This window comes from Drosophila busckii, chromosome 2R (assembly GCF_011750605.1).
Source record: "Drosophila busckii strain San Diego stock center, stock number 13000-0081.31 chromosome 2R, ASM1175060v1, whole genome shotgun sequence".
Classification (NCBI taxonomy): domain Eukaryota; kingdom Metazoa; phylum Arthropoda; class Insecta; order Diptera; family Drosophilidae; genus Drosophila; species Drosophila busckii.
In genome coordinates, this window is record NC_046605.1 from 11,746,113 (window position 1) to 11,759,498 (window position 13,386).

A 13,386-nucleotide genomic window follows, 5' to 3' on the forward strand; every position below is an offset into this window, starting at 1 on the left:
TACATTTTTTTAAAGCCACTACTTAAACTTAATATTTTTGTCTTTCAAAAAGCGACAGCTGACGGGAAAAAGAGAATTTAGCAGAGCTGGTAACAGTGCTGTAATTTCTAAGTAACTGCGAATACGTTACTTTTAAGTGTTATTAGTGCCGCCAAAATACAAAAGGCTTAATTTTTTAATTTCGGTATTACCCTTAGCATACCTTGTATTGTATACATTATATTGTATGCTTAATGGTATTACTTTATTTAGATAACATTTGAATTCCCTTCTAATGCTTATAATGAGTTAGATGATTGATCATCTCGTACAGCCATTTGGGCTGATCATGAGGAGCCATGTGTCCAGCGTTTCTTATCATAATCTCTACCAGATGGCCGGCATGCTTGACATAACCAGCAATTTCTCCATCAATGCGCCAGATTTCACGCTTAGCAACCTTATATTTGTCTGCGCCTGGGAATTTAAGCTGCTTGAGATAGTTACGAGTCGTTGGATAGGCTACAATGATATCCAATTGTCCGCTATAAATGCAAACCGTATAGAAATTCAAAAGTTCTGCAATCCACGGCGCTACACTGTCCATAACATCAAGCTTTAAATGCTCCTCCACTTTGTTCTCAGTGTCCAGGTCATGGAAAGGCATATTACCGACATGGATAGCGCGACGTGTGGCGCCTGATTGTAAAAATTTACCCATGCTTGCGGAGTCATCCGCATGGGTGTTTAAATAGTTGTAGTACCAATTGTAGCCCGTGAGATTGCTAAAGATGGATCCGTTGGTCATGTCGCCATTGATAAGAGAATCAAAGACATTAAAGGCGCACTCCATGTCGTGCTTATTAATGCAGTCGATGCCCTGTTTCTCCGCTGCATGAAACTGATCCAGGCCATGATCGTCAATCAGACCCAATTGATAGAGATAATCGCCATACTTCATTTGATGCACTGGATCCGAGAGTCCATTTCCAATGGCCACACCCTTGAGTGGTATATACACGCGCGTCTCTATCGCATTCTGCACTTTGTGTATATGATGCGCCAGGGCGGGGACATATTTGCCAGCATAGGATTCGCCTGTTACCCAAAAACCGGTAGTGTTGCCCCATTCGAAGAGCTCGTAAAGCTGCATCATCGCCTCGTGCAGATTACGCCCGACATCGAGTTCATTGCGAGCATAGCCCTTATCATTGTCCGTAAAACTAAAGCCAGTGCCCACCGGATTATCAATGTAGATCACATTATGTGTCTTGGTCCAGGTATAGTTACGCTTTTGAAGTTTTCCCTGTCCATCCAACTCCAAGGGACCATTCTCCGTAAAGAGCCCAAAAAGAGAACTGGCGCCTGGTCCACCTTGCAGCCATAGCACAACAGGCGCATAGTTGGGATCCGTTTCAGATGGGAAGTACCAGAAAAACATGTTTGAATTATATGCTCGATCCACAGTTAAATAACCTGCATAGCTTTCCACGCCATGAAATTGCGATCCCACCACGCGTGCCATTTTTTGCACCTGTTCCCTCGGTATGGATTCATTGTGTATTAGCGGTGTCAGAAACAGCGGCTCGCCAGGATCTACGCCATCATTGTGGAGCTTGAATCGTGGATAGGGATTCACAAAGCTCTTGCGATAGGGCCTCTGTTCTGCCGCAGCTGCTGCGCAGCAAACTGCAGCAATTATAATTAGATTGATAGCGCTTTTCATTGTTCTAACTACGGAGGCGTTGTTTGTTATTAAAATAATCAGTTTGTATGGCTATGCTTCACTTACGCTGCAAAAAGATAAGCTCGATCTCTCCCGCACTCTTCCTCTTGCTCCTATTCCAAGCCGGCAAAATGGCAACCACTTTTTCTCTTCTCTGTGTGTGTAAAAATTTATATGTTTGCAAACCGCTTGCGCTGCACTATTTTATATAACACACGCTGCTGTGCAATGACTTTGATTTTTATATTGCGCTTTGTTTTTATATATTTTATTCTCATTAGCATTCAGAACGAAACGTAAGCATAAACACCACCTATTGGCAATAAAACGAAACTTAAACGTAAACAAACTACAGCTGAATTCTGTTTAAGAGTCCCTGGTTTCGCGCTCTATTCTTCCTGCGCTTAGTGCTGTATACTGCAGTATATACCAAGATTAGTACGCATCATTTCGCAACACTGTTTATGACAATCAGCTGCAAATCGTGCGCCAATTTGAAATTCAAAAAGAACTTGTTGCATATGTATTACTTTTATCAGAAATTTTTTTTATTACAAATCAGAATAATAAATTAATGAGCATTATAAGACTTTAAGCAGCTGGTGCGTTGACAAAAGCGCCAGCAAACATAATATTGCGCTTGTTCCAAATGCAATACAAGAATGGACGATCCGCTTGGAATTGTGTTGGCAGCATCATCATGCGAGTCATCATAATCATCCCAGTAGCAGCGGCTGCCTCCGTGCCCTCCTCGTTCACCTCAATAGTGGCCTTGTGCAACACCTTTGAGACGAAAATACCCTCGGGTGATTCCAGTAGATTATTGAATTCCGCACCTTCATCGAACATTTTTGTGATGCCCAGCTACAAGTGCATATATAAATAGTAAAAATAAACAATGATTAACAAGCATATCGATGATGTCATTTGAAACTAAAGAGGATGTGAATTGATAAGATGCAAAATATATTTTTTCTAGATAAGCTGGTATTTTGCAATTAAGGAACTTGACGAACTGTCAATGCGTCACAAAAAGTACAGTAGAGTTAATTGTTATTAGCGACATTGTTAAAGTTGCGAATATCTTGTGTAGGGAGTACGCTAATACATTTTACGACCATCTACTGTACTGCAATTTATCATTTAAAACAGTGGCACCATTACCTTTCGCCGATAAGCCAAGTGTATTATTGGTGCCAAATAGTTAAAGCGGCAACTTTTAGATAAGAGATAATAAATAACTTTCGACAGCGCTACGTGTCACCCGAAAAAAGAAATTATATATATTTTTTATGGCAACTAACCTGCTTCAATTTGTCCGCCAATTCGATTGAGTAGTCCACCTTGAATTTGGGGAACTTTACTTGCACCTCCTCCACTTCCAGTTTGCCAGCTAAATCAACCAAGTTAACCGTCTTGAGCTTCTCCGCCAAATCCTTAAGACCCTCACGCTCCTGCGGCAACAACACCAGCATAGACAGATCTGAATCCTGGTATGGCATGTCCAAGGCAGTGCAGTTGAGATCCTCGAACCAACCGTATCCAAACTTGGCCTTCTGATTCATGTACTGCACCTTAACGCTCTGCTCTTCGCCCACCCAGAAGTCATCCTCCTCGGTGCTGGCTTCGTCAAATTTGTGCGCCCAACTGCCTTTGAAGTGCATCGCATTAAGCAGCACCAGTCGGGTGTTGGCATCCAAGCTATCTGCTGACACAAGTTCCGTAATCTTGCCCGCCGTCTTGGCATTAACCCAGCTATTGATTTTTGCTGCAGCGTCCATGTTATTTCCAAAGTTGATGGTCTCTGCCTCCGAGTGATATTGCTCCTTGATGGATGACTCATAGTCGGCCTTTAGCTGCTTGCCCTCCTGCACATACAGCTTGTTGGCCACCTTAAGCAGCTCGCTGTTCTGGTACTTGTCCAGAACAAACTGGAAAGTCTCTGCTACCTCTGGTGGAAAGTCCGAGGCAAAGCGTAGAGCCTTGGCAATCTCCTCAGCCGTCTCGCCTTGTGCGCCCGCAAACGCCAGCGCTATGCATGCCTGTATGGAAAACGGCGAGAAAACAATGTTTTGCTGCAGGCCACCTGCGGCCAACAGTTGGAAAAGTTCGGTAGTGAAATTGGCACCACCGCGAGCAAATTCCAAATTGAAGTCAAACATTTTGTTTAATTGTGGGCGTAATACGCGTAGTTATATATGTACTTTAAAGTGAGGTAAGCGCGTCCAACACTGTCGGCTGTATACACTGGAATGCCTTAAATGCCGACTGTGGGCCACAACAAAAGCGAAAGCCGTCAGGCCATGACTCATTATCAGTGTTTTTGTTTGTTTGTGCCATTTCACGCATTTGTGTTCACACCTATGCGTATATGTAGGTGTGCGATAAGAAGATAAACAGCTATAAGCACTTGTAGTTGCAAAACACCAAAAGTTACAAATATTAATAGATTATTTTTTAGTTTTGTGCCAAATATATTCGATAAGCAATCGATACACCTGTCGCTACCGATAACTCCAAGTTGATCAACACACTGTCTTCTATTACAAGTAAATGACTGCAAAAAAGAAAACAATTGACATACTTACATACTTATGGATTATGCGGGTTAACTAAACGCTCATGTGGCAATTAGAATCATAGCTAAAGGCTACATCGTAAAAAGCAATGTCACTGCGTGCGCTCAGGAAACGGGATACTCAGTTAAATCAAGGCACAAGCTACAGCAGCAGCAACAAAGCAACGCTCTTCAGAAAAGCCAACAAAAACAACAATACAAACGCAATAACAACGTCACGCTTATTAACAAAATTAACGCTAATTAGCACGCAAAAACTAATACGTCAACGCAAACTACTAGGACGCGCTACACTATCCAATCCAGATCTAACGGAATTCCAAAGGGCAATTGGCCATCGCCACCTGTTGCGCAGTAAATCTGAAGGCGATGTTATTGCTCTAGTGCACGCAGATCATTCACAAAGAGGCCTTACGGCGGCTAACGCCAAGTCTGAGGTTTGCCTACAACGCATTAGTTCGCATAGCTACGAGCCCAAGGAAGTGAAAATGTTAGGCGGCGCGCGTTCTCATCGCGATTTATCTGCAGTGCAGGATATTGAAACAGGACGCACACCGCGTCGCATGAGCGAATGCAGTCTGGGTAGCTCGCAGCGCAGTCGTTCCATGTTCTCCAGCCAAATGACACTAGCTACCAATGCGGTGGCACCGGTTGATCCCAATGTGCCGCTGCGTGTGCCCATTATAGGCTATGAGGTAATGGAGGAGCGTGCACGCTTTACAGTCTACAAGCTGCGCGTGGAAAATCCAGATACCAACGACTGTTGGCTGGTCATGCGACGCTACACGGACTTTGTGCGTCTCAATAGCAAACTAAAGCAGAGCTATCCACACATTAATCTTATGCTGCCGCGCAAGAAACTATTTGGCGATAACTTCAATGCTGTCTTCCTGGACAATCGCGTGCAGGGCTTACAGATGTTTGTTAACTCGGTAATGGCGCTGGAACAGCTGCGCAAATGCAAGCTGGTTAGAGAGTTTTTCTGCTTGGATGAGCCGCCATCCTACTCTGAGTCTATGGAGGAATGTCGAGTGAGTTTACAGCTATACCAATTTAAATTGAATATATATATTTAATCTATTTACTTTAAGGCTATATTTGAGGCACAGGAAGAGACAATAACACACCTGAAGCTCCAAATACAACATAAAAACGATTTCATACTCAATTTGCAGCAAAAGTTGAGTGATGAAATGCAAGAAAAGGAGCAGCTTAAACAGGCTTTGAAGTAGGTTGCGCTACATTTTAAACCATGTAAAGCGGTCGATATCGGTCTGTTAATTGTTTATCTTATTGCAGAAATGGAAATTTAGACTGTTCGCACTGCTCCTCGGCAAATGCCAGTCTGGCGCTAAAATAAATCTTTGATGTATACATTTACTATGCAGAGCATAATTCTTCTATACATATATACAAATGCATATCGTGCTCAGTTTTACAGCAGAGCTGTAAATGGAACTTTGTAATGTAAATTTACAGCTCTACTGCACCAATAGTGCTTTAGTATTCTCATATCGTATCTGATAAGCAATAAAAAATTGTTTTTTTTAAACAAATTTGAGGGTAAATATTTATACATAATTTGTAATTTAGTTTAAGCACAAATACACTTAAAATATATACATATAATATTATACTTGCTTAACTTATCTTTTTCTAAACTAAACCTGTCTTCTAGAGACTCGTCATGGCCGGTGGTCGTGCATAGGCCTTCGGTATGAAACCATATTTGCGTGTCTTAGGCGCATAGGCCCAGAGCCAACCATCTACGGTCTGATTGTTAAGATCAGCATATATCCAATCGCCGCGACGCACAGACAGATCATCCGGCGCCTGCGCCTTATAATCATAAAGCATGACCAACTCGGTGCCATGATAACGCAACTCATCAGTACCCAAACCCAATTGCTGCTGTTGTTGTTGTTGCTGTTGCTGCTGCTGCTGCTGTGCTTGTTGTTGTTGACCTTGTTGCTGTTGCAGCATGTTCTCCATACTGAGATTTGCGTGCTGCTGCATATTGCTCTCATTTAGAGGCGCCGTTGCTGACGCTGTTGCTGCGGCCTTTTGCTGTTGCAGCACTCGAACGCTATCGGCTGGATAAATAAAATTAGCGGGCACAAAGCCCTCCTGTCCATCGCTACGTAGGATCCAAGACCAGTCAGGATCTTCACGATTTAAAACAGTGACAAATTCACCGCGCTCCACGGACAAATCGTTTTCGTCACGCGCTATAAACGTATAGAGCACAATACAACGTCCAGAGGGTTCCTTGATAAATGCTGCGCACTCTGGCAAGCTCACATGCAGACTGTTCTCTAGATTGTTAGTTGAAGCGGCCTTGCTGAGCGCCAGGGTTTCATCACCCAAAACATCCATCTTGTTGTCCACGCCCAGCAGCGGTACATTCTCATCGTGTAGCAACGGTTCGGTTTGTTCGCGTGGCAGCTTTTTCTTAACAGCCATGTCCGCTAGCTGTGTATTGCAGGGTGCACAATAAGAGTAGGGTATGAAGCCTTCCTGGCGTGAATCGTGACCAATCACATAGACCCAATCGTTTTCACGATAAAGCACGTTAACCAGTTGGCCACGCTTCACCTCCAGCTCATCGTCTACACAGGGCGTAAAGTCGTGAAGTACAACCATTTTGGAATCAGGACTGTTGGAGGCGTGGTTAATATTTATAAATTCATTTATTTCATTGGAAACATACCTTAATCCATGTTCTTTTTCTATGCCCACGCGCACTAGTGTTTCTATGCTGGAGCTGCCTGTTATGCGCCCCATCATGCCCACGGGCGCTAAGTCTCTTTCTACATTGGAAGCTATGAAAGAAAAAATATTTTTCTTATACACCAGTCTTACTAAATTTTAATTGCGCATGCGCACCTTTCTTTTTATCGCGGCGCATGCGCACTGGGCACAGAAAAGCCATAGCTAAAGTTTATGCTTTTTGGATTTGTTTAAATGCCTTTGTAAACAATAAATAAACACTTGCTAACGTTTTGTTTCGAATAACAACAAAGAGTGCAGCACGAGCAACAAGTGTTAAGTGGTGCTCAGCAACAAGTGTTGTTCAACGCTTAGCATATATCGATAACTTGGCGGGTAAAATAATTTATTTTAAATTTAAAAAATAACAACAAAACAAAAGTTATTAAACTGATTTTACGATTTTCTTTTTTACTGATTTTTTTTATTTCTTTACGTGTAAGCGTTTAGTTATTGTTTAGTTATTATTATCTAATCAAATCCAAAGATATTATTTTCTGCGTCCACGGCGAGTTGCATTAAGACTTCGACCACGCCTACGTACGGGATTTTGTCTTCTTTTTGGCCTGTCAATCATATCATAATCGGGGAAGATGAGTTGCTCACGGTTGTCATGATGAGAAAATGGAAGATTGAAGCTTTCCATAGATTGCGCCGTCTGCCATGCGAGAATGGTCGATATAATAATTCTTAATACTGGCAATAGAAAATGTCTCATGTTAGCATAAAATCCCAAATTATTTTGAAACATTTCCCAGACGAATTCCGTTCTTAGAATATAATCAAATCCATTTTGACACAGCTCCCAGAGAAACTCCCAGACAAAATACAAGGTAAACATCGTTACCAAATAATAGAATCCCAGCTCCAAAAATACCTTTTTCACATCATCGACCGGATCCATGATACGAAGACGAAGTCGATAAACAAATATAGCGGCCGCGAAGAGGAACAAGGTACCAGCAAAATCTGGTGTGCTGTTGGGTAGGAAATAGTTGGTGCCTAAAAGAGCCCCGATGCCCACAACAGTGGCAACAACTTGCTCCGAAGTCTGTAGTCTGTATTCCTCGTCAAACGACATTACTAAAATATTGAAACGGAAATATTAAAATATAAAACTACAAATTTAAAAATTCAGTGTTTTGACTATCGTGTAGGCTGAACGGCAACTGACTGTATAAAAGTAAAATTTAATAATAAGTTGGGAGAAAGGCAAATAGCTGAAGTAAATATCAGAGCCAACAATGTTTGTTGTACATCAGTAAGCAATGTAAATATGTATTAAACTAAATAAGTTTTCAATACAAATATAAAGACCATTATAACAGTAAATCTATTTATTTTGTATTTTTTGTTGCTCGGATTCATATTTGAATTCGAAGGCTTTATTTCTTTTGATACTGCAGTTTTGTACTATTTTGTAATTAGCTAATTATTATTTGCAGTCCATCAAGCGTATAAATAACCAGTTAATATATTCACATGTTAGCCTTCAGCAAAGAGAACCTTGAGGCAGTTCAGTTACCGTTAGAGAAATGACAATACTAATTATACCTTAATGGTTTAGCAATAAATGAGTTTAATAAATGCAACTAAAATTTAAGGCAATGCAGTTTTCATTACTTTTCTATAGGTATATAAAACTATTAGTAATAAATTTATAAATGTAGTAGAGCGAATGTTCGTTAGTTGAGAAATCAATTTCTTTCAGACATTTCAACGCTGGTTACAAGTGAAAGTGCAACCCCTAACAAACTGACCTACACAGCAGCATTATCCTTATCCCAGTCCATCGAAAGTTTCAGTTTCTTGCCAAAAAAAAAAAAAAAAAACAGAAGCAGAAGCAAGCACAATGTTGAAAACTGCGCAGTTTTATTTGCTGTACCAAGCAGGTGTCAATATAACAACCCTCTAAGCACCACCCCCAACAAGCTTTGTCTCTTGCTTGTCTCGCTGTTGACTTTTGCTTACTACGCAGTTGATTTTACATCCTGTATTCCGGCTCAGTGACCAAAACGCTCGCTGCTGCTGCCTTTTTTCCCATGCCCTATCCCAAGCTTATAACTGAGAGCCCGTACACAAATCGATGGAATCGCGTTTGCGCATTAAGCATACGTGAGACCATTGAGGAAAACAGTGAATGGTAAGCAAGATGATGATGATGATGATGCTGCTGCTGCTGCTGTTCTAGAAATACAAGGGGCGGCTACACAAGAAATTGAAACGTGCCTTGGCTTGCCACAGTTTGCCAGTTATTTTTAGTTGTTACTTAAGTTACCAGCTCTATGGGTGGGCACCTAGACGACTTGACGCGCCTGTCATGCCCGCAGTCAAGTGCCTGTCAGAGGCAAAGCTTACGCCAATGAATTGTAAAATTACAACATCGAGTACCCGTATCCGAGCCCACTCTACTGCTCATATTGCATGCATGTCCTTTGTGGCAGGCAGCGTGTCTTGCATATGACATGCGCGTAAATCGACTTTCAGCTAGACTTCATTTTCATGAATGGCATTTGGAATTTCGCACGATTGCCAAAAATTGCGAAATACTTTTTAGAAACTTTAATTAAAATTCTATTTTAATTACGCATTAATTTAACTTACAGCTGGTCTAAATTAAAGCTCATAAATATTAAAACTGACTTTGTTGCTTTACAATTTACGCAAGACAAATCCAGGGCTAAGCGCGTTTTTCTGCGAATTTTCGAAGTACATGCATTTATATAAAACAAAAAGTATATAAGCCTCTTATGCTGAGCTTTATTGCTGGAGAGAGAGAGAGAGAGGGAGAGAGAGAGCTTGAAAATCCTTGAGTCTTTCCTAGAATTGCAGCCCTGCTTGAGAGCTGCATCGACCATAAACAAAATCTAAATAAATACAAAAACTGCATGCAAGCAAAATGCTAAAATAATAAATAAAAAGTAAAATTATGCCTGAAATAAAACAGTTTGTATCAATAGCAAAAGCAAAACTGCTGGCCGATTGCCAAAAATATTTACAGCCTCAACAAGATTTTTGCAAAATGTATATAAGGGAAAAATAGGCAAGCAAAATTTAATTAGCAAAAAAAGAACACATATATGTATGTATAATGCCAGAGAGCAAAGATGCTCGATTGCATAAGTCAACGTTTAATCTGCTTTTGAGGTGATTGCAGCACCCACGCTCAGATGCTCGGCAGCTCAATGATGCTGTCATGCCTCATAAAGCCTGTCGCCATATACAATGTATTCAAGGACAACGCAGGTCCCAAGCATTAAGCTGACTTATTGCGCATTTGAGTTCGTCAAACGTTGCGTATGTGGAATATTCAATTACGAGCGCCAGGTACAATTGCTGCTAGTGTTGGGCGCGACTTTTGAAATGCATTCATATCCTCGACAACTTCTCTTTGGGTCTCCTACTCTCTCGCTCTCTCTCTCTCTCTCTCTCTCTCAATCACTCTCTGTTTCTCTCATGCTGCCTTCGTACGCCTTTGTCGGCACGTGCGCCACATCTATCCGTACTCTCGCCTCCAGCTGGAGGCTAGGCGCTCAGTTCATGTTAGTTACTCGTACGGCGTGGTTCGAAGTCTAGTCACAAGTTGATCTATTGCGTGTGTGCTTAGTAAAGTTACAAGAAAAAAAAAAAAACTAGTGCAAAAAGCAACAATTTTCATATTAGAGGTATGTATGCTCTTAGCTCTGTGCCTGTCGACTTTTGCATTTTCCCATGCCCTTGCCTAAGTGCATTTTGCTTCTTACATAAAATTGTGCAAGGTGTAGCTGGAAAAACTTTTGTGGTTTCCCGTGGCGCCACTATTGCTTACGGTCTAAGCTTTATATCCAAATATATAGTACACGTATACATATCTATTTTCTCGGCCATTTTATTTGCATGTTTTCGCTTTCAGACGCCATCCATCCAGTTTGCACCCAAACAAATAATTTTTCGGCTTGTCTGCGACATCAAAGTCAAAAACATAAAAATATATATTTACGTACTATACGCTGTATATAAATATATGTATTTGTTTTGACAATAGATTAGGAGCACATAGCGCGCCACAAATTCTGACACGCAAAAAATCAATTTGAATGTCATAAGTCAATTTATTTATGTCTACTTTGGAAATTTATTAAGCATATTAAGTTCATTTTTAATTAATTAGAATTTTTCTATATGTTATATACATAGTTTCTAGTTTACTTGTAAACATTTTAGTTTCCTTCCAAATTGTGTTCTGAGTTTATCTTACCCAAAATTTAAAAATAGCCCCACACTCTTTAAAAACAAAAATGTTTTGCGAATTTCAAGGTGACAAAGCAATGTGCTCATAAATAGAATTTTAAATATTTTTAGTGCTTGACTTGTTTTTACATATACATATGTATGTAGTTACATATGTCTTGTACGTATTTTTAAGTCGCAATTAGTTTGTTTACTTTTTTTTGTTTATATTTCAGTTTTCATTATGCAATTTCATGCATATGTATGTACATTCAAACCAAAATACAACAAGTGAATTCTAGACGCAATTAAAAATCACAAAAAAAGAAATTGAAAATCGCAGTCGTAGTTCTCAAGAAAACTTCTAGAATTTTCCGGCTATGCCGGTGGCCACTTAAGTGAATAAGTAGTGCAGTCATTTATTGAAAGTTCAATTTGTCAGTGTTTTCGGTTTATATATAAACTGTAATTAATGAATTTATTGTGCAATTTTTGATTTGGAGGCCAAATCATACATTTTGCAATTGTAAAAAGCTAAGTGACATTCATAATTAGGTTTTGGTTTTCGTAAACGCTTTTTCTCTTAACTGAACGCTTCTTTTACTCTCTTTGCAGCTGTCAACATGGAAAAGCAAATTATCGAAATGGATTCCAATAATAATAATAATAATAATAATGAACGCAAAATGCTAATGCATAATCATTAAATTATAATAAAAAAAAACAAAGAGTGTGCCAAAGTGTAAAAGCAAAAGTAAAAGCGTACAACAAACTCTTAATATTCATAAGCTCATCATCATTTTGTCATCATTGAAAGAGCGAAGAGCAGTTAAGAGAGCGCGCGAGCGCAGATTGTTTTTTGTTTACACGCCCATTAACAAGACAACCACGACCACCACCAATAATTGCTAGCAAAAATAACAACATAGCGTAGCTGCAATAGTAAATATTTAGACGCGTTTAACAACAAATCAATTAAGCAATTAATTAAGGCATACAACATAGCACATTTCACCTTAACTGTAAATATACAGAATTTAGCGGTTCGAAGTTTCGAAGAGCTTTGCGCAAAAGCAAAGAGAGTGTAGGCGGTTTGTTTTTGCACTGAGAGAGTGTCGGCATTAGGGTATAAAGCAAACACAAAGAGACTCATAAAAGAGGGCAAAAACTCGCTTGTCGAAATTACAGCGGCATAGGCGTAGCGACAGGAGACGGCAACACGCACAACGGTCCCCCGAAAAGTTATTAGCTCTATAGAATTTGCTGTGGCCAAATATTTGGTTGTTTTGTTAAATAATTATTGGCTTAATCGTATGTTGACTTTTGTCGGTCAATGTTGTAGCCCCCTTTGCGAAAACTCAGACTACGCCCGTGTGTGCTCATACATAAATACGTCAACAAATTTCGTTGGCTGCTCCGCAAAGTCTCGTGCTGGCTTTGTTTGCCTTCCAGATACAGATAGAAATTGAGTATCTCGCCTGACACAACGTGCGTCCAAACGAGCGGAAAGTTTTTCTAGTGTTTTAAAATAAGCGTATGCTTGTATGAATGTGCGTGAAGTTAACACTGATTTGCTTTCTTTGCTTTCAGTTGCTCATTCGCGCGAGCAGCCACAGCCACAGCCACCCCCACCGCAGGCCGTACAAAATATATCAACAAATATTAGAATTTGAGTCAAAGCAAAACTAAGCGAAACAAAAGTGCCGTTAAAAAAAAAACTAATCACAAAAGCGAGTGCAAAATATCGATTTTGTTGGCGCGTCGATGACCTCGACATCCCCAGCTTCGACTACGCGCATAGAAATATAAACCGAAAGTGAATTGTAAGAGAGAAAGAGAGCGAGACCCAAATTCAATTGTGCCCCAAGCCAAGCCACGTTTTACATAATTGCTCAAGCGCTCAAAGTAACTAAATCAACAAAAACAACTATAACAACAACAACAACAGCTGCTGCTGTTGCTTTGAGCCAGTTAGCAACAACACAAATTATAACGGCGTCCTCATATCGTGTGCAATTGTTAAAGCTCATTGCACGAACGGCCGGGCAAAGAAGCCGCACGAAATTACCTGAGAGCGGCCAAAGCAACAGCTGCAGTCGAAAATCACAGAGACACATGCTTAGAT

General features: G+C 40.3%; 4 protein-coding genes across 4 annotated transcripts; 1 reads left to right on the plus strand and 3 right to left on the minus strand.

Annotated features, from left to right (window-relative positions):
• Nucleotides 1–171: 171 nt before the first annotated feature.
• LOC108595079 (venom serine carboxypeptidase) lies at nucleotides 172–1,955 on the minus strand. The gene is made up of 2 exons (XM_017980230.2): nucleotides 1,772–1,955; nucleotides 172–1,713 (listed from the first exon to the last, which is right to left on the minus strand). The coding sequence occupies exon 2, from the start codon at nucleotides 1,703–1,705 to the stop codon at nucleotides 272–274; it is 1,434 nt and encodes a 477-aa protein (XP_017835719.1). The 5' UTR covers nucleotides 1,706–1,713; nucleotides 1,772–1,955; the 3' UTR covers nucleotides 172–271.
• Nucleotides 1,956–2,231: 276 nt separating this feature from the next.
• Nucleotides 2,232–3,966, minus strand: LOC108596473 (serine protease inhibitor 42Dd). Its single transcript, XM_017982233.2, has 2 exons — nucleotides 3,010–3,966; nucleotides 2,232–2,569 (listed from the first exon to the last, which is right to left on the minus strand). Exons 1-2 carry the CDS (start codon nucleotides 3,865–3,867, stop codon nucleotides 2,297–2,299), a joined length of 1,131 nt encoding a protein of 376 aa, XP_017837722.1. The 5' UTR covers nucleotides 3,868–3,966; the 3' UTR covers nucleotides 2,232–2,296.
• Nucleotides 3,967–4,224: 258 nt separating this feature from the next.
• On the plus strand, nucleotides 4,225–5,840 carry LOC108596471. The gene is made up of 3 exons (XM_017982231.2): nucleotides 4,225–5,314; nucleotides 5,375–5,511; nucleotides 5,583–5,840. The coding sequence occupies exons 1-3, from the start codon at nucleotides 4,373–4,375 to the stop codon at nucleotides 5,641–5,643; spliced, it is 1,140 nt and encodes a 379-aa protein (XP_017837720.1). The 5' UTR covers nucleotides 4,225–4,372; the 3' UTR covers nucleotides 5,644–5,840.
• A 60-nt stretch (nucleotides 5,841–5,900) lies between these two features.
• On the minus strand, nucleotides 5,901–7,389 carry LOC108596472 (SH3 domain-containing protein Dlish). The gene is made up of 3 exons (XM_017982232.2): nucleotides 7,170–7,389; nucleotides 6,994–7,105; nucleotides 5,901–6,939 (listed from the first exon to the last, which is right to left on the minus strand). The coding sequence occupies exons 1-3, from the start codon at nucleotides 7,213–7,215 to the stop codon at nucleotides 5,958–5,960; spliced, it is 1,140 nt and encodes a 379-aa protein (XP_017837721.1). The 5' UTR covers nucleotides 7,216–7,389; the 3' UTR covers nucleotides 5,901–5,957.
• Between the last annotated feature and the right edge of the window lie 5,997 nt (nucleotides 7,390–13,386).